The following is a 23,016-nucleotide window of genomic DNA, read 5'->3' as shown; positions in this document are numbered from 1 at the left end:
TAGAAGAGGTCCTTGAAGTGGCCTGATATAGAGATGCAGAAAAGAGATGCCTCGGCCGCGCTCATTCCAATTATCGGAGGGTTTAATTGCAGTTAGTAATGGCTGCGGATTGAGCCGCCCTGCAATTCGTAATCGGCCTGCAATGCAGAATAAACACGCATACGCGTGATACGGAGGCGAGCCTTGCATCCGCCGTGCTGTTCTTAGCTGTCTCTAGTATACACACACCAGACGCTTGACCACCCAGCAGGGGCGAAACTCGGCTCCAAACAGCAGGGCTGCGGGCTCACAGTAGCGGACACTGGCCCCCGCTGGAACTTGCGCTCCGTCTGCCATTTGCCGCAGCCTGGCCGCGAACCCCCGGGGCTCCAGTAGCCGCTTCAGAGTGGCTGATGGAGGGGCCACGGGTGGACGGGCGAAGCTGCAGAGGGGCCGATAGAGGCGCGCAGGCAGCTTGGATCAAGGTTGTAGCGGTCATTGAGATGCTAGAGGCTCCAGCGCCAGCGGTAAAGTGGGCAGGCCGGTGGGTTTGTTGGCTAATGCTCCCTAAGCCGTGACATAAACGTTAACCCCTCAACAGAAAAAAAAAAGGTTCCTGCGTTCAGCAACACCAGGTGCTTTATATTGCTGCCTCCCCCTCCGTCTGCTCCGTCTCTCTTCTCCATCCATCTCAGCTATTCTTGATACCCCCCCTTATTTTCTTCTTCTAGCGCACGCAATTCGCAATCATGGGCTACACAGAGGTTGACCAGAAGGCCATCAACACCATCCGCCTGCTTGCGGTATGTTTTCTCCCACTTCCTGCTACCCCGCCATTGCCCCTCCATGGCAGCTCCAGCTACGCGACAATGGAGGAGCGAGCAGCCAGCGACAGACGTGGCTGTGAAGAGCGGGCAATGCGCAGCCAGCCACGGCAACACGCAATGAGCGCAATTGACTGACGGGAATTGCCATGACAGGTTGATGCGACCTTCAAGAGCAACTCGGGACATCCCGGTGCTCCCATGTGAGTTTGTCCACGACGCCCGGCGATGCGCGCTGCCGCCGCACCCGCCGTTCCCGCCCAAGGTTTGCTGCTAACGCCGGACTCTGCAGGGGCATGGCTCCCATTGCCCACGTTCTCTGGGACAAGTTCATGAAGTTCAACCCCAAGAACCCCAAGTGGCTGAACCGCGACCGATTCGTCCTCTCGTAAGTGCCGTTGCCCAACAACCCGGGAAGAAAAACCCCGCGCAAAATCGTGAGACTGACACGCGTTTCTGCCCAATCCAGCAACGGCCACGGCTGCATGCTCCAGTATGCGCTCCTCCACCTGTTCGGCTATGCCCTGACCATCGATGACCTCAAGGCTTTCCGAGTAAGTTTTCTAGAGTCCGCTGCAGAAATGGGAGAGGCAAGAGAGGGGACGAAGCCCGTTGGCCATGAGCACAACAAGGGGTTGGAACTGACGTAGCGGCGCTAACTCAATCCCACCTGCAGACTGTTGACAGCATCACTCCTGGCCACCCCGAGTCTCACGATACCCCCGGTATCGAGGTCACCACCGGCCCTCTGGGTCAGGGTATCTGCAATGCCGTCGGCTTGGCCATGGCCCAGGCCCACACCGCCGCCGTCTTCAACAAGCCCGGCTTCACTCTCACTGACAACTACACCTACTGCTTCCTCGGCGATGGCTGCTTGATGGAGGGTGTTTCCGGCGAGGCCTGCTCCCTGGCTGGCCACCTCCAGCTGGGCAACCTCATCGCCATCTACGACGACAACCACATTTCCATTGACGGTGACACCAACGTCGCCTTCACTGAGGATGTTGCCAAGCGCTACGAGGCTTACGGCTGGCACGTCGTCGTCGTCGAAAACGGCGACCACGACCTCCAGGCCATGGAAGACGCCATCAAGCAGTGCCAGGCTGTCAAGGACAAGCCCTCAATCATCAAGCTGCGAACCACCATTGGTTTCGGCTCCCTCCAGGAGGGCACCCACGGTGTTCACGGCTCTCCCCTCAAGGCCGACGACATCAAGCAGCTCAAGACCAAGTTCGGCTTCAACCCCGAGGAGACCTTTGTCGTCCCCAAGGAGGTCTCCGACCTGTACGCCAGACACTCTGCCGAGGGCGCTGCCCGCGAGGAGGAGTGGAACAAGCTGTTCGCCAAGTACGCCAAGGAGTACCCCTCAGAGGCTGCTGACCTTGAGCGCCGCCTGAAGGGCGAGCTGCCCCAGGACTGGGAGAAGCACCTGCCCGTCTACACCCCCGGCGACGCCGCCATTGCCAGCCGAAAGCTGTCCGAGACTGTTCTCAGCAAGCTCGAGGGTATCCTGCCCGAGCTTGTCGGTGGATCTGCCGATCTGACTGGCTCCAACCTTACCCGCTGGAAGGAGGCTGTTGACTTCCAGCCCAAGGCCACCGGCCTCGGTGACTACTCCGGACGATACATCCGCTACGGTGTCCGTGAGCACGGTATGGGTGCCATCATGAACGGTCTGGCCGCCTACGGAACCATCATTCCCTACGGTGGTACTTTCCTCAACTTTGTCTCCTACGCTGCCGGTGCCGTCCGCCTGTCTGCCCTGTCTCGCATCCGCGCCATCTGGGTTGCCACCCACGACTCCATCGGTCTGGGCGAGGACGGCCCTACTCACCAGCCTATCGAGACTCTGGCTCACTTCCGTGCTCTGCCCAACTGCATGGTCTGGCGCCCCGCTGACGGCAACGAGACCAGCGCCGCCTACTACATTGCGCTGACCTCCAAGCACACCCCCAGCATTATTGCCCTCTCCCGACAGAACCTGCCCCAGCTCGAGGGCTCAGTCATCGAGAAGTCCATCAAGGGCGGTTACGTCCTGCAGGAGGTCGAGGGTGCCCAGGTCACCCTGGTCTCCACCGGTTCCGAGGTTGGCATCGCAGTGGATGCCGCCAAGCTGCTCCTGGAGAAGCACAACGTCAAGGCCCGAATTGTCTCCATGCCTTGCTTCGAGGTCTTTGACACCCAGTCCAAGGAGTACAGACTCTCTGTCCTGCCCGACGGCATTCCCTCTCTGTCTATTGAGGTCATGAGCACCATGGGCTGGGAGAGATATACTCACGAGCAGTTTGGTCTCAACCGATTCGGTGCCTCTGGTGCCTACAAGGATGTCTACAAGGTGCGTTTCAAGCATGGTTTTATACGAAAGAAGAAGAAGAGGAGAAAAAAAGGATAGTTTGCTAACCCATTGGCTGTAGAAGTTCGAGTTCACCCCCGAGGGCATCGCCAAGCGCGCTCTCCTTACCATCGACTTCTGGAAGGACGTCCCCAACGTTCGATCCCCCATCAACCGTGCTTTCCAGCAGCTCATCTAAATTTAAACATCTGAGGGAAAAGACCGTAAATAAAGGGTTTGATCTTGCAGAATATAAAAAATGGTTACATGAAATAGGACACCAAAAAAAAAAAAAAAAAAAAAACCCCTGAAAAGAAATGATGCTTGTTGTACAGCAAGCACATGATTTCACGTAGTGACGACTCTGGGCATGGGAGTATAGGAAATGTTGAAGTTTTATTTATTTTCTTATTCTTTAATACAGTAAAATAAAAACAATAGATGAATATTAAAAAAAAAAAAGAAAAAGGAAAATTGAGATTTAACATGAAGTCAAAAAAAAAAAAAACTTATGATCTTGAGAGCTAAAATAAAAGACTTGGTCCACCAAATTATACAGACGCTTTCTTTTTAAACGCCATTAGAGCCAACATGCCAACTTCAAGTTCTTTTGCATTGTATTACCCACCCCCCCTCCAGCTGATTCTGTGCGACGGTAAAAAGGGGATAAACAAAAAAGAAGAAGAAAAGAAAAAAACAGGCTACTAGTACCAGTTCTTCTCATTAGCTTGTGTATGCTCATCTTTATGCGCCTCGCTCTAACAAAAAATGCTGCTTTCCTGTATTATATCGCTCAAGGTGCCTCTTGTTTCGTTTCCGTTTCCATTCATCATTCTGTGTGCCGTCTAAAGCCACGACGCCGCCTGGTTCGGCCGTCGAAGCTTTTCGAATGGGGACGCTGGGCGTTGTATGGCCGCAGTATGCCCACTCGATGATGCTTTCTTTCGAGTCATTTCTTTTCTTTGTTTTGTTTTCTTTTTTTAATTTGTTCAAGGTCACTCGTGGTTGCTGCTCCCCCCATCAGCATCTTGCTCCAGCCCCTGCGCCGTCCACTCCCTCTGAAACTCTCGACCAATACGCTCCAGCCTCGCCGCAGCGCGCCTCGCCTCTTTCGCATCGTCCGATGTGGCAGCGACGACGACGCTGATCAACGTGGGCGCCACGGAGTCGTCAGCGGTAGCGGGTCGTGCCGTGTCAGGCGTGCGAGTGCTGCTGCTGCTGTCATCGTCGTCGGCCATGTGCTCGTGCGAGTGCTCGTCCTTGTACTTGTATTTTGAAAACGAGTCCGGCTCGGAGATGTGATCGGCGCCGCCACCGCCGGATTCCCGGGGGTCGAGATAGGACTGCAGGACGACGGCGCCCGAGTCCGGGTACTCGACCATGATGCGCTGCGGGCGGCCGAGGTTGGCGCGCTGGGCGGTGGTCTGGGAGGTGATGGCGCTGGAGGTGAGTTTGGTGAGGGACTCGAGGTGGCTTTGCGACGACGACGACGTGATGAGCGGGGTGAGGGTGAGGTCGGTGAGGTGCAGGGAGAGGGTGGGATGCTGCGAGGGGAGGTTCGACATGGTGTGAGATGTGAGAGGCACGTTTGCTCAGTTCTTGGTGTTGTGTGTTTTAATTTGCCTCTTGTGACCTCTCTCTCTCTATTGTATCTTTTATGCGCGCAAATGTCAGATTTATAGAGGCGATTTTTTTTGGTCTTGCAGTTTGTTCTTTCTAAACGCCGGAATCCCAGCTTCAAAGGATGTGATGGCAAAACAACGGAAGCCTGATTTGGGAATGTTGGCAAGTTTTCTGATCCTGGGCGCCTTTTGTCTGTTTCTGGCCTCTGTCGTATGGGGTGGGCGCTGATGACGTCGGTGTAGCGGGTGTTTTTTGACTATCGTGGTGTCATGACTTGGAGCTCCAGCGCGCGTGCTCTGATCATTCCAATCTAGCAGGGAAACGAAAACAAGGCGACAAAAAAAGAAAATGGGAGCAACGAAAGGAAAGGAAAGGAAAGGGAACAAGAGAAAGAAAGAAGGAGAGAAGAAGAACAAAAGCAACGAGTCAACTGCGCTGAGGTATATTAAGAGGGGGGGGGGTTCCATTCTCTCTCGCTCTCACTGCCTCTTCTCTTAGCATCTCTCTCATAGATAGATACCTTACCCAGGTATCCTCTCCTTCACTGATACAGAAAAGAAGGGGGAGGCTGTCGCAGGCGGGCCCTATCTTAGGTAAAGCGGCACTGCGGCAGGCTAAGAGGCAGCCACAGGCGCGCTTTTTGGGGCCATCTACAGCCTCCAGGTCTGTCTTTTTGCTGCTGCTTTTCCAGCCCCCCCCTCTGTTTCTCCCCTCTTTATGGCCCCCGTAGCGGGGACACCCCGCGCTTTGGTGCTGTTTTTAGTGCAGAGTCGGATTGGGGGATGTTTCCAATGTTCTTTTCTGCGCGTTGTTGTATCTGTCTGTACTTTTGTTTTTTGCTTTGTCGCAGTGGGGAATGAGATGAGAGAGAGAGAAGATGTGGAGGAGGCAGAGGGTCACACCATCCGAGGAGCATCTGGCGGGAGACGCAGATGGGGAGCGGCGACAGAGAAGCGACCTGACCGCAAGTCACGGGCGCTGCAATGGGCGTTTGTCTTCAGGGGCGAGTTGATGACCCCTGGGGATGCGCAACACGTGCGTTGATATGGAAATGGGGCAATTGGCTGCAATCAATGGCCTCGCGGCAGGTTGAAAGGCCTGAGAGCGCATGCTATCTCGGTATCCATTAGTGCTAATGTGTGCACCTTGCTGGCCTACGTCGTCTGAAGTAGCTGCTAAATGGATCGTCGTTGTCGACGTTTACCGCCTACAGTACAAACTTGCGCTAAGCCGTGTGCCCAGAGCCGGCCAGCATAGGCTTTCGGTGCCTGTTTCGTGCGTCACCGCGTGGCCGATCTGGCGGCGCCTCATAGCTTAATTCACCACTCGCCATACCCAAACGGCATTGACAAGCACTCCATAATCGTACTATTCTGATGAAATAATAGGGAAAGACGGGTTACAGTAGTATGTATAATAAATGAAAATCACCTTGGCTGCCGTCATATCGTCCCAACAGAGAAGGTGGTTCTTTTGCAAGAGAGGGGGAAACGGTTCATGGCGAGCAGCACCATCTGACGACAAATGCGAGAGTCGGGGATAACACAGTCAAGGAAATACTTGTAGCACTTGGGAATAGTACCCTCAATCCACCATTTTATGGGGATTCCGTCTATTACTGCCTCTTTTCTGCTGCGTGCAGCTACGAGTACGAGGCCATCACGGTCTTGCACTGCACTATTCAGTCTTGTACAAGTATAATGTCGAATAAGCGCCCTTGTCGCCGCTATCACGACTTAATCCACCGCGCTGGAGCAATTCGCCAATGGCGGATGATAGCGAAGAGCAAGGGCCACTCTCCCCTTGTGGCTAAACCAGCCGTTATGGTCTGGACAATGAACGACTGCTGCTGCAAGGGTTTTACCTGGGTCCAGGGACACTACTGTAGCTAAGAGCATTGGAAGCGGGGGGAAATGCTCATGGAGAAGAAGCTGGAGCTCTTTTCTTTTTTTTTTTTTGCGGGTTGCGAATACATAGCTGCAATGGGAATAAAATACAATGGGCAGAAACGGCGGAGCAAGGATCCTGTGCTGTCGTCACTTTTTTTGCGTGGTGTAAAACAGACACAGACGTACTGTAGGTACAGACCACTTCCGTCTTACGCATGCCTGTCAATAGCTCGTGACCGCTTACTTGGGAATCTGCTCATAGGTAGGCGACAACTGACAAAAGGACAGGATCAAATGTCTCGTTTTCTGACGATCAAAGTTGCATTTTTGCACAGCTTCTTTCTCGCTTCGCTTCGGCCATCTTCCTGCAGCGGGAAAAAAAAAAAAAGGCGTGTTAGCCGATAGCAATTAACATGTTTACCCCATTTTGCAATCAGGTTGTAAGAAGAAGCTACAGAAAGCTTAGCTTCTCAACAAGAACCGCTAGGCATGACTCGTGAAGAAGTCTGAAGAGAGTTCATTTTTCACGATAAGCTCGTTCTGGAATGTGTACGAAGCAGAGTTGACTCGAACATGCTCAGAACTACGGCGGTGCAGTTCAGTCTAAGAAGAGACTCTCGGTCAATTAGCCCGAGAAGGGGACCGAGTCGAGAAAAAACAACTCTGGCAATTGAATCGCCAATGAATCTCCAGAGCTGTCGTCATTTGCTGGTCAATTGAGCAGTCCATCTTGTATACTCTGCAACGACTAATCGGAGTTGTTATACCGAGTATAGCATATCATAGTCAAGCCAGAAGCTGCTGCTGAATGTAATCAAACAATCGGTATCTTGAAGCTACTTACTACTCCAATTCGGGGAAAAAGACCCAGTCTTTTGTAGAGGACTCTCCAATACTAACAAGCACCCATAATCTGTTACCCACACTGCGAACTTTCTTATCTTATCGCGTACCCTCTCGCACGTGACCCACAACCTCCGCTCCGGAAAAATCCCCACGGAAGGGGACCACACACGAAATTTCGTATTAGCGCTGGAGTTTTGTCGAAATTTCTCTTTTTTTCCCTTTCTACACTATCCCGTCAAAAAAATCGACAATTCAATTTCTTTCGAGATGGCTAAGGAAGCGCCTGCAAAGACCGGTCTGGCCGTTGGCCTGAACAAGGGCCACGTACGTCAACTCGCGATCTCACCTCGTGGAGGATCTCTGCCCTCTACCTTTTTGGCAGACGATGGACGCTGAAACTGACGTTTTTTGGTTTGTTACCCGATTATAGAAGACTACCGCTCGTGTCGTCAAGCCCCGTGTTTCCCGCACCAAGGGACACCTGAGCAAGCGAACCGCCTTTGTGCGTGAGGTCGTCAAGGAGGTTGCTGGGTGAGTTTTACATATACCATGTCCTTTGACATTGAAAATATTGGAAGAATCGTTTGCTAACGTGTATAATTTTTCAACAGCCTCGCTCCCTATGAGCGCCGTGTCATCGAACTTCTCCGCAACAGCAAGGACAAGCGTGCCCGTAAGCTGGCCAAGAAGAGGCTCGGTACCTTTGGCCGTGCCAAGAGAAAGGTCGATGAGCTCCAGCGCGTCATCGCCGAGTCCCGTCGTGCTCACTAAACGATTTTTATATCTATAAAAAATCGAGGCAAAAATGGGAGAGAGAGGGACAATTTCGGTAATGGCAAATAAAAAAAGAATTGAAAATACCATTTTTTTTTTCTTCTGAAATCAAAGCACGGGTTTTATTTTACTTTTCGCATGGATTCGGCGCGGGTCATGAATTTTCGATTGATTCACAATTTGGGCTTTTATGCGGCGGCGCAGCAACGGTATATAGCTGCGGGTTTTTTACATTCCGTCAGAATTTTACATTCTCCAAGATATGCCGTCTTTTTTGATCCAACTGAGATACCTTTTTTTCCCTCCTCTTGAGATCACCAATTGCCCGCCCATTCAACACCGCCGTAGTTGTAGAAATGCCTGAATATGTCTAAATTTGTACTATCTGTATTCAATACTCAACATGGCTTGTGCCTCTTCGATATTGATCAAACAAAGCTGAGAAAAACGCCATTACATGTACACGATGCCAATCCACTCCAAATTCTCCTAGGATACGAATGAGAACCCAAAAACTTTAAGCCGCTCGCTCACTTACTCGCTCTCGCGATCTATTTCTTCCCAAGTTTCAGCCATTTCGGCATCTTCTTACCAGAGCCATCTCCATCCTTCGCCGGAGCCTTGTGAGCCTGCGGTGCCGCTGATGGGCCGGCTTTATCATCCTCCACGTTAGGTATCTCAGGCACCTTGATGGTCTGTCCCTGCTGGGCAAAGTTGGCCTTGAGAAAGGGCTGTTTCCGAGCCTCCTTTGGCACGTCGTCATTCCACACCAAGCTTACAAGGACTCTGCCCGAGAGCTTATACGCTCGGATGAGGTTGTGCTTGGGGGTGTCGTCATCCTGGATCACCTTCTTGCTCCCCGGGATGACAAGATGGAATGACTGGCCGTTGTTGGCCATGACATGCCGTACTGCCTGATACAAGAATGCGCCAGTATCTAACGGGCCAACTTGCCAATCGCTGCTGGTATTGTCTGGGAACCGCACCTTGATGAGCACAGACTTGACGGCATCAATCTTGGCCAGCTCAGCCGCCTCCTTTTCTTCAATTTCTTTATCAGACAGCAGTCTCTTGTTCCTGGAGTTTTCTAGCAGGCGGGCCTGATGCAGTTGAGCCTGCGCGACAGTGGGCATGACATCACTTTCGTCGAATGGCGCAAGAGCGGCAGCAGGTGTCGAGTTTGTAGGAGCGAGGAAGACATTGACAGGTTCGAGGCGTGACTGAGGATCCGAGTTCTTCGTCTCGGCTTGTATTGATGATGCCGGGTCGTGTGTATCTTCTGGAGCTGGCTCTGTCTGCGCTTCGACCGTATTGTTGATGGGCTCGGCTGGAGCTTCGGCCATGGGTACGTCTCCGTCCGTTAGTGAATCTTTAGGCTTGTCTTCTGGGACGCCTGGAGCCGCCTTTTCCTTCTCTTCTTGCTTCTCCCTTTCTTCTTCTTTGAAAAAGGCTCCAATCTGTTCCATCGCCTCATACAGTGTTTGCTCAGTCCTTCTAAACGATAGGCGTACAAGGACATTGCCAGAGTTGTGTCCCAGCTGCGACAACGACTTCTGGAAATCGGCAAACGATCCAAGCTCGCGGCCCATGATATTCAAGACTGGCGTCTCATAAAATAGCTGGCCGGCCCCAGAGTTTTCGCTGTTGGCCGTCTGGGCCACGCCTCTGGCCGTAATGTTGATGTTCTTCCCCGCGCTCGCCTCGCCGCTTTCAAACTGTCGCAGCACCTGCCATATTGACAAGTCGGAGGGAAACTTCTTAATCAGCCGGCCACCAGGGATCTCTTTGGCCTCTGGCTGGGGAATCTGCAGGGCGATTTGAACGGCTGATGGGGTCTTGGATTTTTGCACAAGCTCTAGCTTGGCGCCGGCGAGGAGGCCAGACGTACGGAACGGTATGGAGAGATCGACCTGTTTCTGCTTGTGTCTAAGGGCGCATGGGCGTTAGCAAGATATGCGCAACACGGAGCGAGCAAACAGCTCAGCAGAGCTGGAGGGGTGTTATGCGCACTTTAACAAGTACTTGTCGCCGTCCAGGCCAAGCTTCTTACAAGCTTCAGCTAGAACATCCGACAAGTAGGTGCCGGGGCTGACTTTGATGGTGGTGCGCCGCAGATCCGTGGCGATGACCACGACGTGCGACGACATGATGTCGGCTAGGCTGAGGAAGCTATAGTGAAGCTACAACAGCCTCTGAGATACGTGGTCGCAGTCTCTTGAACTGTCAAGTATGAGAACAGGTGATTTTGGGAGCTCTGCACGAAGTAGACGGACGAGATGGTGGGGTTGTGACCGTCTTCAGCTGCCGATGTAGAAAGAGAATAAGCCCACTGCAAGTGACTGCAAGTCAAAAGTAGCAAATCATATAGGACAAAAAAAAAGAAGAAGTAGGTAGTAGAAATTGAATTTCTCTCAACTTTCTCTTGTACAACCAAAGCAAATCAATTTGTTTGCAAAAGCTCAAACCGACCAGGCAAGCTGTCAAAAGCCAAAGCCGATTAGATATCCAGCAAAAGGGCCCCACCCGCTTTCTCGAACAATCCGCAGGCAGCCTCGCCCAAGGCAGGTCGCACATACGTAAGAGCAGCAGCACCAGCCACAGCGGCAGAAGCTCGGGCGCAGTTTGTTCCAAGTTGCGCCACACAGCGGCCACGCCAGACCATGTTTGCCTGCGCTTTTGCGTGCCAGCCAAGCGTGGGGAGAGCGAGAGAGCTGGGGCAGCTGTAGACGTAGAACGTAGAGCTTCCGGCCAAACCACGCTGCAACAACAACTCTGCGAGACCACGACTGCATTGATTCGAGCGACGGGGCCTCCAGGGAGAGCACCACTTATTCCTTTACTTGCACTGCTGCCGTGAATCTCGAAACGCATCCCAGAATCGATCAACAGCAAGCATCATGGTACGTACAGCGCTGCATTGTCATCATCACCACCGTGGTAGTTGAAAGCTAACGCTGTACTCTCGCCATACAGTCTTCGCCCTTTTCGATCAGTCAGTTGCCCAGCCGATCTAATCCTCATCCCATACCACATCGATCTTCCCTGCTAACTCCAACTCCCCCCCCAGACGGCGGTGCCTGCGTCGCCATGGTCGGCAAGGACTGCGTCGCCATCGCCTGCGACCTCCGCCTCGGCCTCCAGGCCCTGACCATCTCCAACAACTTCCCCAAAATCTTCCAGTACGGCGACGTCTTCCTGGGCCTGACCGGCCTAGCCACAGACGTCAGCACCGTCAGCGACCTCTTCCGCTACAAGGTCAACATGTACCGCCTGCGCGAGGAGCGCGCCATCGCCCCGCGCACCTTTGCCAACCTCGTCTCCTCCTCCCTCTACGAGCGCCGCTTCGGCCCTTACTTTGTCTCGCCCGTCGTCGCCGGCCTGGACCCCAAGACGGGGAAGCCCTTCATCTGCGGCTTCGACAGCATTGGCTGCATCGACTTTGCAAAGGACTTTATCGTGTCGGGCACGGCGTCGGAGCAGCTGTTTGGCATGTGCGAGGGTCTGTGGGAGCCTGATTTGGTATGTTTCTTATTCTCTTCTTCTGCAAAGACACACATATGCTAACATAGAAAAACTTCACAGGAACCCGATGCGTTGTTCGAGACCATTTCACAAGCCCTTCTGACTGCCGTCGACCGTGACGCTCTATCCGGCTGGGGAGCCCACGTATACATCATCGAGAAGGACAAGGTCACCAAGAGGTTACTAAAGGGTAGACAGGACTAAAGTCGCTTTGCTTTTCCATATAAATACATATTACTAGACGAAGAACAAAAAAAAACGGGATATCACAAATGGTTTGAGGGCCTGCAAGTGACCGAAGCTGTGTCTCTGCTGCATGGATAGCAGCAAGAGCTGACTCGAACACGTCAATCGAGATTACGAATGCATGCAAAAGACAAATGAAATAAACAATTAACAAAAGTCCCAAAATATCATCTGTCAAGGATCATCTTGTAGTCAATGCGAGTCAACTAGTGAGTAATGTCTCTCTTCCTTCTATATACCTGTATGCATTGTATATGTGTATATAATGTATATATATACCCTCTAAATTTTTTCCCTTTTCCCTTTCCCGTTTACTCCTCTTTCTTAGCCTTGATGGCCTTGGGAGCCGTCTTCTGCTGCATAAAGAATTGCCTCTCAACAACCTTGAGGATTTCGTCAAGCAAACTAAATAAGTCTTGTTAGTCTTCTCATTTCTAAACAAAGAATGAAAGAGGTAAATCAAGGGGCAAACTTACACTACAGGCGCGCTGATAATGGTAACCGCCTGCCATTCCAGCATATTTAGCGGCAAGATAGCAAACAGATTCTGGAGAATTGGCGTGTAGAGGAGGGCAAAGTGGAGAGCCATGGACAGGGCAATGGCGTATACGAGCATCATGTTGTTCCACAGAGGCAGAGTGAGGAGCGACTCGCTGGATGATAGGGCGTTCATGGCGTTGAACATCTCAATCACCACGAGAATCGACAAAGACACGGTAGAGGCAGACTTGGCCATGTCATTGGAGAACATTTCGCATCCAATCTCGGGGAACTCGGTTGAGCAACGGTGGAAGCTAGAAAGCTGTCGGAAGGTGATCTGAGGACCCTCGGGGTTGTACATGAACCACCAAGCGTAACCAGCCACAGTTGCAAGACCGACATAAGTACCAATGATAAGGTAGCGCATAAACAACCAGCCGCCAATGAGAGGCTCATCTCTTCTACGAGGTTGGCGCTTCATGATGCCGTGGTCGGGTGGGTTAAAGGACAGGGCGGTGGCGGGGAGACCATCGGTGACGAGGTTGACCCAGAGCAGTTGAACGGGAATCAGCGCCTCTGGCATTCCTAGGGCAGCCGTCAAGAAGATGGAGACAACCTCACCAATGTTGGAGGAGATCAGGTAGCGAATAAATTGTTGAGTGTTGTTGTAAATGGAACGGCCCTCTTCGATGGCCACCTCGATAGTCGCAAAGTTGCTGTCGGCCAGAACCATGTCTGCGGCCAGCTTGGAGACGTCAGTTCCGGAACCCATGGCCACACCAATGTCAGCCTTCTTCAGAGCAGGGGCATCGTTGACACCGTCACCAGTCATGGCAACGACCTCGCCAAGAGACTGGAGAAGGTCAACCAACTTGGACTTGTGACCGGGCTCAACACGAGAGAACAGAGAAGCCTTCTTAGCCGCCTCCAGCTGCTCGCCGGGGCTGAGGTTGTCGAATTCGCGTCCAGTATAGCTCTTGCCCTGGAGATCTTCGTGCTGGCCAAAGACACCAATCTGTCTGCAGATGCTCTCGGCGGTGTTGCGGTTATCACCAGTGATGACAATGACACGGATACCGGCATCTTTGCACTGCTTGATAGAGGCGGGGACTTCAGGACGAGGAGGATCCAGCATGCCAACCAATCCGAGGAAGGTCATGTTTTGTTCCAACTGGGCATATTGTTCGGTGGACTTTGCAGACCTGACGAGCGGGTTCTGGGAAACATCCTCAATGCTGGCAAGGGCAATGACACGAAGGCCTCGGTTACCATACTCCACAACCTCCTTGAGCAGAGTGCTCTGGAGCTTTTCGGTAAGGGGAACTCTGTTGCCGTTGGCACCAACAATGGTGCTTGTGCAGCGCTCAATGACCGATTCGGGGGCTCCCTTGACAAGCAGCTTCTTGGCGTTACCGTTCTGAACAAGGACTGACATGCTTTTTCTGTCGCGAGAGAACTCGTAAGTCGCAAGCCGTGGCAACCTCTGCTCGTGCGTGGCGCTGGCAAAGTGCCCACAGTCTTCAAGAGCAGTTCCGGCAGGGGCACAAGGGCCAACCTTTTCAACGAGAACTCGGAGAGCGCCTTCGGTGGGCTCGCCAACGCTGGAATAAGCAGCAGTGCGTGAATCGTAGGCCAATTTGGCATCGTTACAGAGAGCAGCGACCTCGGCAATCTGGAGAACAGTAAAAGAGGTGGAGGCAAGATTCTCGACGACCTGGCCGTTCAAAGTAATATTGCCCTTGGGAGCAAAAGTAGTACCCTCAACAGTAAGCTCAGTCAGATTGGTTCCGGCTTCGTTAAGATAGACCATCTTGTTGACGCTCATCTGGTTGGTGGTGAGTGTGCCGGTCTTGTCAGAGCAGATGACACTGCAGCTTCCCAGAGTCTCAACCGAGGGCAGGCTGCGCACAACGGCGTTCTTAGCCGCCATTTTGCGAGTACCAAGAGCAAGACAAGTAGTAATGACAACCGCAAGACCTTCAGGGATCGCAGCGACGCCCAAGGAGACGGCAATCTTGAGGTAGTAAATGGCTCCCTTGGCCCAGGTGCCGTGGCTAGGGTCGTTGAAGTTGGGAATGTTGATCAGCCAGACGAGGATGCAGATGACGGTAATGACCTTTGCCAGATTATCGCCGAAATCGTTGAGCTTCTGCTTCAGGGGAGTAGGTTCGGAGATTTGAGCGGTGATGCTTTCGTGGATATCGCCAATCGCAGTGTTGGAGCCCGTCAAGACGACAATAGCCTTGGCGCGTCCAGTAACGACCGTGGTACCGGAGAAGAGCATATTGACCTGATCCTGCAAGACAGCCTTGTCATCGTTCACTACCGCAGTAGAATCCTTGCCAACGCTCTCGCTCTCGCCGGTCAAGATGGCCTGGTCCACAGAAAAGCTGTTGCTCTCGATAGAAACGATACGGCAGTCGGCGGGGATTCGGTCTCCAACAGCAACTGAGACGATGTCACCAGGGACAAGATCATCGGCCTTGACTCGGGATACGTGGCCACCGTTTCGCACGACATTGGCTTCGTTGGCCGAGTATTCTTGCAGAGCGGCAATGGCCTTTTCGGCACTGCTTTCTTGGGAGACTCCGACAACGGCATTGAGGATCAGAATGGTAAGAATCTACACGTAGAGGAGTATGCGGTTAGAGACGAGATCAAACCATTAAGCCAGCTATGCCGGCGAGAACACAGGCCGCGGAAGCACTTACAACGGCGGGATCGACAAATGCACTCCAGCCGCCTTCATCTTCGAACAGGGCGAGAACAAAGGAAACGGCGGCGGAGCCAAGCAGGATGATGACGAGTTGATCTTTGAATTGTTCTAGAATGAGCTCCCAGAGGGGAGTTGGGGGCTCTTCGGGAATCGCTAGGCTGGAGTTAGCATCACAGACATCAAGTCAAGGTCGTGTCTGATATGGCGGGGCGAGCAAGTCGGCAAAAGACTGGACAAGAATCTTGAACACTCTGGGAGTTGGAGATTGCGTACCATTGCGGCCGTGCTTATTTCGAAGCTCGGAGACTTGGTTGTCAGTCAGGCCGGTCTGCTCCTTGACGCCGAAGTTGGCGAGCACCGCGTCGATGGGAAGAGCATAGGCGTTGTCCATGATGGCGGGTTGCGCCGAGAGCGGCGGGGAGGGCGCAACGGGATCTGGATCCGGATCGAGGCTCTCGCTATGAATATAGAGAGGCTCTGCTGCAGACTCTGGATTTAGAACTCGAGATGCCAAACGCAAAATCCAAGAGTGAAGACAAAAGAGAGAAGTGGCCAGCAGGGCACTAGTAATAGTTTGCGGGACAAGGCAGCGGGTTTGCCAACATGGCAGATTTGTCAAGACTTCCCGAGAAAAGGAAAAGGCCCCACGTGGCGAGCGGCAAAAGGCATGGGCTTACCTGTAGATTAGTCTAGTTGCTCGCTGGAAAAAAAGGTCGGGGCCCGCCGCTGAGTCTCACGGCCGTCCAGGAAAACTTCAACGTGTTCTGTTCGACTTCTCGAGCCAAGGGGTGGAGGGCCTTTGCATCACTGCCTCGCGCGAAGGGCTTGGGCTTGTCCGCCTGCGGTTAGCTTCAGGGCCGCCTGGCAGCGCCTTGCTGGGCGACTCGGGCGAAGCATGCCAGGGCCGAGCGCTAGTTTGGACGGTGTTGCACTGTGTTTTATACTGTGTATGCGGCAGCCGACGGGCCATCGGCGGTGTGCTTTGGCGGGCCGGGTGTGTTGGGACACGGCGGCGGCACAGTGCGACCTCGCATCTCACCAGCGTGGCGGGCTCTTCGCCTCTGCCTCCCAGCAAGGATCAGAGATGAGAAGAAGACCCTGCATACGGTTGATGAAAGTGCCTGGCAGTATTTCATTTTATGTTGACTGCCTGTCCAAGCCTCGTATCAGGTTGTTGTTCCCAGACCAGGAAAATCCTAAAAGAATGGCATTGTATGTATGTATCACTGGCACGTCTTGCATCCCCTTCTCTTTTCTCAGTCTTTCTTCTGCCCTTGCATGGCCAATAGGCGGAAGCCTGACATGTAGGACTGGGGATGACCAAGACGCGGCTTTCATGTTGCGGCTATTTGTAAGAAAAGACTACTTGTACTTACTCCTTGTTGCAAGTTATGCTGCAGTCTTGGTCTTGTTCTCCGTACATCTCTTGCTCTCCATGTTTCTCGGCGGTCCCAGTCAAAGCCGCCCAACTCCACAATTTTGCTCCATATCGGTCCGCATTACTTGGCTCCGATGCAATGAGGCAAACGACTTCATGTTCCGTAGAACTCGGCGGCCGGCCGGCATCGCTTCGACGACGATGTCAGTCGCGGAATTACGTTTCACGTAATCGTCTAGAGATTTAGCCTGGTAGAGCCGAGTCATTCATTATGCGCTGCTCTATAGACCTTGAGATGTATCGAGGAGCCCAGGTTTGCTCTCAGATACTTGGTTGAATATGCCGCCGATAGACAAGCTATACTCGTCAACAATTGCCATTCCCCTTTTGTGATATCAGCGCAGGTAATAGGAGTTGTAAGTTTGAATGTTTCATGGAGGTGCCGTTTTACAGGACAGTAGGCCATATCGCCCATACTTCTGCTTATAGCGCCCTTCAGTGTGCCATTGTCCACGTCCTTCCCTAATAGAAAGGGAAAGAGACAACGCCCGGCCAACTGGTGCCATCGTTCTTACAGCTCTCGTCACCACAGCTTCTGTGTTATTACGCGCCATGGCTATTTCTGCCTCTATTCTCCTTGCTACACTGCCAACGACTTCTCTGCCCATATTATCCTATTCCTAGCTTGTACACTTTGCTATGTTTGGATCGTGAATCTCCAGCTCCGTTTGGTCTTTGGCATACTGGAGCCAGTTTTACATGTCATTTTTCAGTCTTGCCTTGCTCCACTTCAATTTTGACTACCGTTGGACACAATGGCGCCAGCCGATTCTCCTCCTTGCCCCAGTGGCTCCAACTCGAGCTCGAGTTCTCGACGCTCGAGCTGGGCTGCTTTGCTGCAAAAATACGAAGATGCAATGGAATATTGCGATGACGACGCCATGTCTGATGCTGACCAGCCTGAAGTTATCACAAAAATGTCCCAGCTTGGTATTGAAGAAACCAGTGTTCCTGCGACTGGGGCAAGAGTCAACGACCCTGAGCTTCAGACCATCGCTGAAACAGTGTCTCTGGATACCGCCATCCAGGTGCCTCAGATCACTATTGACAATAATAGTGTCCCGGTATTAGACTCGGAGAGCCATGGACAACTCAAAGCACACGGCCCATTCCATAAATGGATGCGAACGATACATCGCCGAGCTCGGCATCGATCCACGCTGTCGGACGGAAGCATTAATTCTCTGCGACCGCCACTTGAGCCAGAGCTTCGCAGCCGCACACCAGCCTGGAAGAGATCACACCATCGACAGTCGTCCTCTGGGTCTTCGTTTGCCTTTGTTTCGGCGGTTCGGAGTGCTAGTGCCAGTCTCGCCAGTGTCAGCGCCATGGCACGATCTCGAAAGACTACTGCACGCTCGCAGGGCTTTTCTGTGACGGAACGTAGCAGCAGAGCTTCCATGACAGCGCCGCGTGCGTCAGAAGACAGCAGCTTCTTGGAGAGCCACTCTTTGGCCGACCTGGCTGCTATCGAGAGGTCATTACAGCGAAGAAAAGTACTAGAAGAGCTTATCAGTACAGAAGAGGGGTACATTGGTGATGTACGATTTCTCATGAATGTAATTGAACAAAATCCAAACCCTGTAGCTGTCCATCTGCTTACGCAGTCTATAGGTATATTTCACAATCTTAGCGGCGTTGCCCTCTATTTGCGTTGGACTACGGTCATCAATCAACCAGAACTTGACCGGGATTGTCAAGCTACACGAGCAACTTCTAGGCGAACTACACAGGGCAGTTCCATACTCCGAATACACGCAAATCAACGTATCACCTACGATTACTCCATTTGCCAACCCAAACTGTCTCCATGCCCATAGCCACAAACGTTGGTCCAGTCTCGGCGCAGTGCCTGAGCAAAATATGAAAGCAAGGTGGCTCTTGAAAGCCCCGGGTATGCTGGCCGATCCGCAAGTGGCAGCAGAGGTCGCAAAAGTTTTTGCAAAAAAGGTATTTGCTCGTTACAAGACCTTTGTGTGATTAGATCTAACTGTTTCCCCTACCCTTTTTTCTCTCTCTAGGTAAACATGCTCTTCATATATGAAGAGTATGGGGCGACATATGAAATGATGATCAAAGACATCAGTGCAGCTCAGCAAGCCATGCCAAACTGGGAGACGTATCAGAAAGGCCTCGAGGCCTTGGCTATGGCGCTGGGATCCTCCAAGGGTAGCGAAGAAGGGGCGAAAAAGGCTCTTACAATCAATGATCTTCTTGTCAAGGTGCTTTCGCTTTCAGATAGCCCCCATCCTTTTACGAAGCGCTAACACTCGCTACAGCCTATACAAAGAATCTGCAAATATCCTCTACTGTTCTCTGAGCTTCTCAAGTGCACTCCAATATCAGACTGTCCAAACTCACACATGGAAATTGAAAACACCCTGACACGGCTTCGCGAAGCAACCACGGAGATCAATCGGGCATCGGACGATGAGGGGGTAAAGTCCATTCTTGAAAAAACATGGATCCTCCAAGATCGATTAGCCTTTCCAGACAGAGTAAGATGCCTCCTATATTATAGGCTCATGGGCTTTAATAGGGCTAACATTCGACCAAGAAACTTGATGCAGTTTCAAAAAACCAGATACGATCATTCGGTCACATTCGTCTTTGCGGAACGCTTCATGTATGTTGGCAAACCAATGATGGAGTAGATGGGCAGTACTTTATCTGTTTGCTTTACCGCCATGTTCTCTGCCTTGCTTCTGCCGGCAAGGTCGATCCGATATACACAATTATGGCCTGTATCAATCTTGATGATATCAGACTTGAGGAGGTAGACAATGGGAGAGGTAAGAACGGCTAGCCTTGACCATTTACTAAAATAATAGAGAATAAGGAATAAGGGTAGGCCATGGCGGAGCTAACATCTGACAGGAATACAATGTCACACTGCGCCATTTTCCTGGAAGTTGGTATTTGAGTGCGACCATCAGTTATGTGAATTGATTATGACTGCTTGCACGCCAAAAGAAGAAATGGAGTGGAGGTCAAGATTGGCTCGGCCAGTGAGAGAAGACCAAGAGCTGAGGCCGTCGGATATGTTTAGTTCATTGTATATAAATGTAAAAAGCTTGGGAACAGTTTTTGGAAAGCCAGGTACGTAATGGGTCTATTTGAAATTTCGACATGCTAACTGAGATTCAAGGAACGCTCGCCCGACGGATGTCGATACAAAGGGCCACTACTGTTGGAGGGGCCAGGGCGCCCCTATGCCAAGTCATCTTGAAAAATACAAATGTGCTGCGGGATCATGGCAACAACTCGTCCGCTGCCATGGCTGTCAATCGCTCACATTCTTTGTTGACAACTGCTACCCGGATACCGGTCCTTGCGCCGCCAAGAGGTGAAAGAGCTCGGCTAGAGGCGCTCTTATCAGATGTGTGGAGCAGAGAAGTCCTCCCGTTTCCTAGAATGACGGTGAAGTCTCGAGGTGAAAATTTAGTCCGAAGCTCGGCATCTACGGTTATCAGAAAGCTCAGCGTAGCCAGCTTTGCAAGCTCCTTTACAAAGAGGTCGGCTTCTTCAACACAGAAGAACCAGCCCGGCGAAAATATCGCCACGGAAACGACCAAGCGTCGAGATGTCAAAAGTCCAAAGGAGCCGCATTTGTATGATGACGCTAGTCTAAGGGAAGAGGCAGGTAGAAAGGCGAAAAGACAGCGGACTACAAAGGAGCAGGCTGCAGCAACAACACCAGCGCGCAGCATGAAAAGAGCGACTGGAAGCGTTCGGCGGCGCGAAGTTCGAGAACATAAGATGCCCAAGCGGGACATTGCCAGCGATATACATCAAATCCCTACTCGTATGGCATCCGCGACTATTTCCCTGCCCGTAAAATCGACCAACTTGAGGGCCATGACGCCTCTTCCCAGTGCTCTTCCTGGTGACGTGGATAATACAAGGAAGTCGTCTACAGAAAAGATTCGAAACTTGGGCTTATGGTCCAAAATCGGCGGAGTGAAGAATGACACACCAAGCAGCTTCAAAAGGCTGCTCACAATTGGCAGGGATTAGTCTGCTCGAGGAGAGTTGGAGGCCTTTTGAGGATGCAGAGGCATATTGGATGTTTGTGCAGCTTGGAAATGGAGCCATGGGGAAATGGCCAACTGTCTATCGAGGTTTGATTGTCAACATAAGCTAGCATGTTTTGGGTCTTTTGTATGGATTAGCACATCATTTCTACAGGAACCCGGGGAAGCTCAGAGCATCGGTTACAAGTTAGGAATTGATAAACGAGCCACGACTATTGATTGCTTTGCCAAGTTCAGGGGGGGGCCAATGCCAGGAGGATGATGCTGGGCGTAGTCATGCCTGGAATGCGAGATGCAGCAATGGCGCGAGCAACAAGCAACACCAAGAGGAGCCGGTGGATCCAATTGAAAGACAGAAGACGATGGAAGAAGCAATTGACCAAGACAAGGCTGTGAACTGCGACCTGTAAACTGTGAACTGTGTACAAGTGTCCAGAAGTGTTCCTGGATCGCCAGCCAAGCACGGGCCACTCCAGGCTCGGCCTTACGTATGGCCTGTCTCGCCAGTACCGGATACAGACATGATGAGGTCATCTCGTACCCATTGCGCAGCGCCTGGTGGAGGTGCGGCGCTGGCAGAGACAATAAAGTGCTGCTGTGCTGGAAGCTGGCAGTGGAGGCCTGGCCTGGGACCAGCTGCCGAAGGTACTTGCACTTGGCCCGCACGCCACGATGACGTAGTTGGGGATAGAGCTCCCCTCCCCACGGCGCATCTATTAAAACTGCTGTTGTTCCCATTTCTTAACCTCTTTTCTTTTCACATCTCATTGAACTCTAAGAAAAAAAACATCACGATCTATTATCAACTCGTTACACTCTCAATTTCTCTCTTGCCAACCCAGAGAAAGATATAAACACCACAAACAAGCACTTTCGGCTATACGTCACGCGACCTAAATCATCCAAACAACCCACCTTTCGTCTCCCCACCAACTACCAACCACAACACCAGCCAAGATGACTCGCGGAGAATCTACTCAGGTCAAGGTTCACTACAAGGGAAAGCAGGAGGACTTCATCGTCTTTGTGGATGATGTAGAGACATACAAGAAGTGGCAGAGCGACAAGAGCATTCCTCCTGCTCAGTTCGTTTCAACTTTCAATGTATTCCTGACACACAAGTATGTATCTACTAGCTTATACCCAGTCTGTGAGATCAAAGCGGCGGCTAACACTGCATTTGCGTACAGGCAAGGAGCTCAGGGAACCTTTGACACGGCGTCAAAGGTGGAGTTGGCGGCCGAGTTCGACACTGAGAACTCTGACGAGGCGCTTCTGAAGATTCTCGAGCAGGGTTCCATGCAGAACATGGAGGTAAGTCGCTTCATCCATGACCCAAATCGAAATGCAATCTCTTTGACAGAGTGCTGATGCTTCTGGCGCTTGGACAGATGCCTGGCCGACAAGGCGTAACGAATGAGTCTATGAGCTCGATGAGAGTAAAATAGATGCGGCGCTGGGTTAGGAGCGTCTCACTCAGTTTCCACCCCCTTGTGTTAATACAGCGGGACTGTGGCAGTGAGATGGTGGTCTGAGTGGCCTGGAAGAGCAGCATGGGATACGGACTATGGACATGGGCCTTGATTGAGCGATAAGATGGCCTCGGGCACAAGGGCGCTCCCGCACGAAGCAATATGCAGTGAACCGTGCCTGCGTCGTGTTGCTCTTCTTACATACAGTAGGAATCTCTATACTAGGGGAATAATCAAGCATTGCATTTGAAAGTTACCATGATTATGGGGCCGTGTCTGCAGCAAGCCGCTGGGCGGGTCTAGATTCCACTTGTGCACTCCATTGGATCCACGGCTCGATTGTCACCGGGTTCCATCAAAGCTCATACGACTTGTATCATGATGTCATTCGATAATTGTTTCGAATGTGGCCCATGTGCTGGATCGAGTTTGATATGCTATCTCATCACACCACGCTCTTTAGTATTTCCTCCAAAAGCACCGTTTCCACTCCCTCTCGCTAACAACTAAAGACTACTGAAAAGCTTAACAAAAAAACGAAAAGGCGAAAGTTCATAAGCCCAAAAACAGGAATACAGTCGTACACAAAATACCAAGTAGCATGATAATAATACACGTAAACATTTGTTACCAAATGCCAACCGATGCTGAAAAAAAAAAACACTCAAAAGATAGGAAATAGTGAAAGGGATGGATGCTGAATCCTGAGAGGCCCTCTTTATAGAAGAATTCGATTTTGTCTGACTCTGGCTGGACTTTTTTTGTTTCTGCGGGAAGCGAATTTCGAGTACTTGTAATACACACACAACTCCATGGTCCTGGATATGGCCTTCTGTCATTC

At 51.8% G+C, this 23,016-nt stretch overlaps 8 protein-coding genes across 8 annotated transcripts; 5 read left to right on the top strand and 3 right to left on the bottom strand.

The window, feature by feature from the left end:
• Positions 1 to 280: 280 nt before the first annotated feature.
• TrAtP1_003997 (uncharacterized protein) lies at positions 281 to 5,970 on the top strand. The gene is made up of 6 exons (XM_014083652.2): positions 281 to 782; positions 960 to 1,006; positions 1,096 to 1,191; positions 1,273 to 1,357; positions 1,480 to 3,138; positions 3,218 to 5,970. The coding sequence occupies exons 1-6, from the start codon at positions 729 to 731 to the stop codon at positions 3,332 to 3,334; spliced, it is 2,058 nt and encodes a 685-aa protein (XP_013939127.1). The 5' UTR covers positions 281 to 728; the 3' UTR covers positions 3,335 to 5,970.
• On the bottom strand, positions 3,337 to 5,674 carry TrAtP1_003996 (uncharacterized protein; the record flags this gene model as incomplete). Its single annotated transcript, XM_066112121.1, has 3 exons — positions 3,337 to 3,344; positions 4,208 to 4,575; positions 5,661 to 5,674. The coding sequence occupies 3 exons, from the start codon at positions 5,672 to 5,674 to the stop codon at positions 3,337 to 3,339; spliced, it is 390 nt and encodes a 129-aa protein (XP_065968204.1).
• A 1,714-nt stretch (positions 5,971 to 7,684) lies between the features above and the next one.
• Positions 7,685 to 8,614, top strand: TrAtP1_003995 (60S ribosomal protein eL36). The gene is made up of 3 exons (XM_014083651.2): positions 7,685 to 7,817; positions 7,924 to 8,024; positions 8,105 to 8,614. The coding sequence occupies exons 1-3, from the start codon at positions 7,761 to 7,763 to the stop codon at positions 8,262 to 8,264; spliced, it is 318 nt and encodes a 105-aa protein (XP_013939126.1). The 5' UTR covers positions 7,685 to 7,760; the 3' UTR covers positions 8,265 to 8,614.
• Positions 8,615 to 10,732, bottom strand: TrAtP1_003994 (uncharacterized protein). Its single transcript, XM_014083650.2, has 2 exons — positions 10,278 to 10,732; positions 8,615 to 10,193 (listed from the first exon to the last, which is right to left on the bottom strand). The coding sequence occupies exons 1-2, from the start codon at positions 10,412 to 10,414 to the stop codon at positions 8,819 to 8,821; spliced, it is 1,512 nt and encodes a 503-aa protein (XP_013939125.1). The 5' UTR covers positions 10,415 to 10,732; the 3' UTR covers positions 8,615 to 8,818.
• A 236-nt stretch (positions 10,733 to 10,968) lies between these two features.
• On the top strand, positions 10,969 to 12,237 carry TrAtP1_003993 (uncharacterized protein). The gene is made up of 4 exons (XM_014083649.2): positions 10,969 to 11,167; positions 11,241 to 11,259; positions 11,335 to 11,786; positions 11,850 to 12,237. Exons 1-4 carry the CDS (start codon positions 11,165 to 11,167, stop codon positions 11,991 to 11,993), a joined length of 618 nt encoding a protein of 205 aa, XP_013939124.1. The 5' UTR covers positions 10,969 to 11,164; the 3' UTR covers positions 11,994 to 12,237.
• Positions 12,238 to 12,239: 2 nt separating this feature from the next.
• TrAtP1_003992 (uncharacterized protein) lies at positions 12,240 to 15,751 on the bottom strand. Its single transcript, XM_014083648.2, has 4 exons — positions 15,505 to 15,751; positions 15,227 to 15,384; positions 12,512 to 15,138; positions 12,240 to 12,440 (listed from the first exon to the last, which is right to left on the bottom strand). The coding sequence occupies exons 1-4, from the start codon at positions 15,620 to 15,622 to the stop codon at positions 12,347 to 12,349; spliced, it is 2,997 nt and encodes a 998-aa protein (XP_013939123.1). The 5' UTR covers positions 15,623 to 15,751; the 3' UTR covers positions 12,240 to 12,346.
• Positions 15,752 to 16,324: 573 nt separating this feature from the next.
• On the top strand, positions 16,325 to 21,467 carry TrAtP1_003991 (uncharacterized protein). Its single transcript, XM_066112120.1, has 7 exons — positions 16,325 to 18,210; positions 18,284 to 18,619; positions 18,691 to 18,891; positions 18,949 to 19,167; positions 19,227 to 19,461; positions 19,547 to 19,768; positions 19,818 to 21,467. Exons 1-7 carry the CDS (start codon positions 17,425 to 17,427, stop codon positions 20,684 to 20,686), a joined length of 2,868 nt encoding a protein of 955 aa, XP_065968203.1. The 5' UTR covers positions 16,325 to 17,424; the 3' UTR covers positions 20,687 to 21,467.
• On the top strand, positions 21,468 to 22,435 carry TrAtP1_003990 (uncharacterized protein). Its single transcript, XM_014083646.2, has 3 exons — positions 21,468 to 21,824; positions 21,894 to 22,017; positions 22,095 to 22,435. The coding sequence occupies exons 1-3, from the start codon at positions 21,661 to 21,663 to the stop codon at positions 22,149 to 22,151; spliced, it is 345 nt and encodes a 114-aa protein (XP_013939121.1). The 5' UTR covers positions 21,468 to 21,660; the 3' UTR covers positions 22,152 to 22,435.
• The last annotated feature ends 581 nt before the right edge of the window (positions 22,436 to 23,016 follow it).

This window comes from Trichoderma atroviride, chromosome 2 (assembly GCF_020647795.1).
Source record: "Trichoderma atroviride chromosome 2, complete sequence".
In the NCBI taxonomy this organism is placed as follows: Eukaryota; Fungi; Ascomycota; class Sordariomycetes; order Hypocreales; family Hypocreaceae; genus Trichoderma; species Trichoderma atroviride.
Note: the sequence above shows the minus strand (reverse complement) of the source record. Positions and strands in the feature narration are given on the sequence as shown.

Coding starts and splice junctions, on each gene's coding strand:
- TrAtP1_003997 (XM_014083652.2), top strand. CDS start 729: ATGGGCTACACAGAGGTTGACCAGAAGGCCATCAACACCATCCGCCTG. Junction 783..959: donor ACACCATCCGCCTGCTTGCG/GTATGTTTTCTC, acceptor TTGCCATGACAG/GTTGATGCGACCTTCAAGAG. Junction 1,192..1,272: donor CGCGACCGATTCGTCCTCTC/GTAAGTGCCGTT, acceptor TGCCCAATCCAG/CAACGGCCACGGCTGCATGC.
- TrAtP1_003995 (XM_014083651.2), top strand. CDS start 7,761: ATGGCTAAGGAAGCGCCTGCAAAGACCGGTCTGGCCGTTGGCCTGAAC. Junction 7,818..7,923: donor TTGGCCTGAACAAGGGCCAC/GTACGTCAACTC, acceptor ACCCGATTATAG/AAGACTACCGCTCGTGTCGT. Junction 8,025..8,104: donor GTCGTCAAGGAGGTTGCTGG/GTGAGTTTTACA, acceptor ATTTTTCAACAG/CCTCGCTCCCTATGAGCGCC.
- TrAtP1_003994 (XM_014083650.2), bottom strand. CDS start 10,414: ATGTCGTCGCACGTCGTGGTCATCGCCACGGATCTGCGGCGCACCACC. Junction 10,194..10,277: donor GGCGACAAGTACTTGTTAAA/GTGCGCATAACA, acceptor ATGCGCCCTTAG/ACACAAGCAGAAACAGGTCG.
- TrAtP1_003993 (XM_014083649.2), top strand. Junction 11,787..11,849: donor GTCTGTGGGAGCCTGATTTG/GTATGTTTCTTA, acceptor AAAACTTCACAG/GAACCCGATGCGTTGTTCGA.
- TrAtP1_003992 (XM_014083648.2), bottom strand. CDS start 15,622: ATGGACAACGCCTATGCTCTTCCCATCGACGCGGTGCTCGCCAACTTC. Junction 15,385..15,504: donor AAATAAGCACGGCCGCAATG/GTACGCAATCTC, acceptor ACTCCAGCCTAG/CGATTCCCGAAGAGCCCCCA. Junction 12,441..12,511: donor ATTATCAGCGCGCCTGTAGT/GTAAGTTTGCCC, acceptor AGACTTATTTAG/TTTGCTTGACGAAATCCTCA.
- TrAtP1_003991 (XM_066112120.1), top strand. CDS start 17,425: ATGGCGCCAGCCGATTCTCCTCCTTGCCCCAGTGGCTCCAACTCGAGC. Junction 18,211..18,283: donor AAGAGGGGTACATTGGTGAT/GTACGATTTCTC, acceptor CGCAGTCTATAG/GTATATTTCACAATCTTAGC. Junction 19,769..19,817: donor AACAGTTTTTGGAAAGCCAG/GTACGTAATGGG, acceptor CTGAGATTCAAG/GAACGCTCGCCCGACGGATG.
- TrAtP1_003990 (XM_014083646.2), top strand. CDS start 21,661: ATGACTCGCGGAGAATCTACTCAGGTCAAGGTTCACTACAAGGGAAAG. Junction 21,825..21,893: donor AATGTATTCCTGACACACAA/GTATGTATCTAC, acceptor ATTTGCGTACAG/GCAAGGAGCTCAGGGAACCT. Junction 22,018..22,094: donor GTTCCATGCAGAACATGGAG/GTAAGTCGCTTC, acceptor GCGCTTGGACAG/ATGCCTGGCCGACAAGGCGT.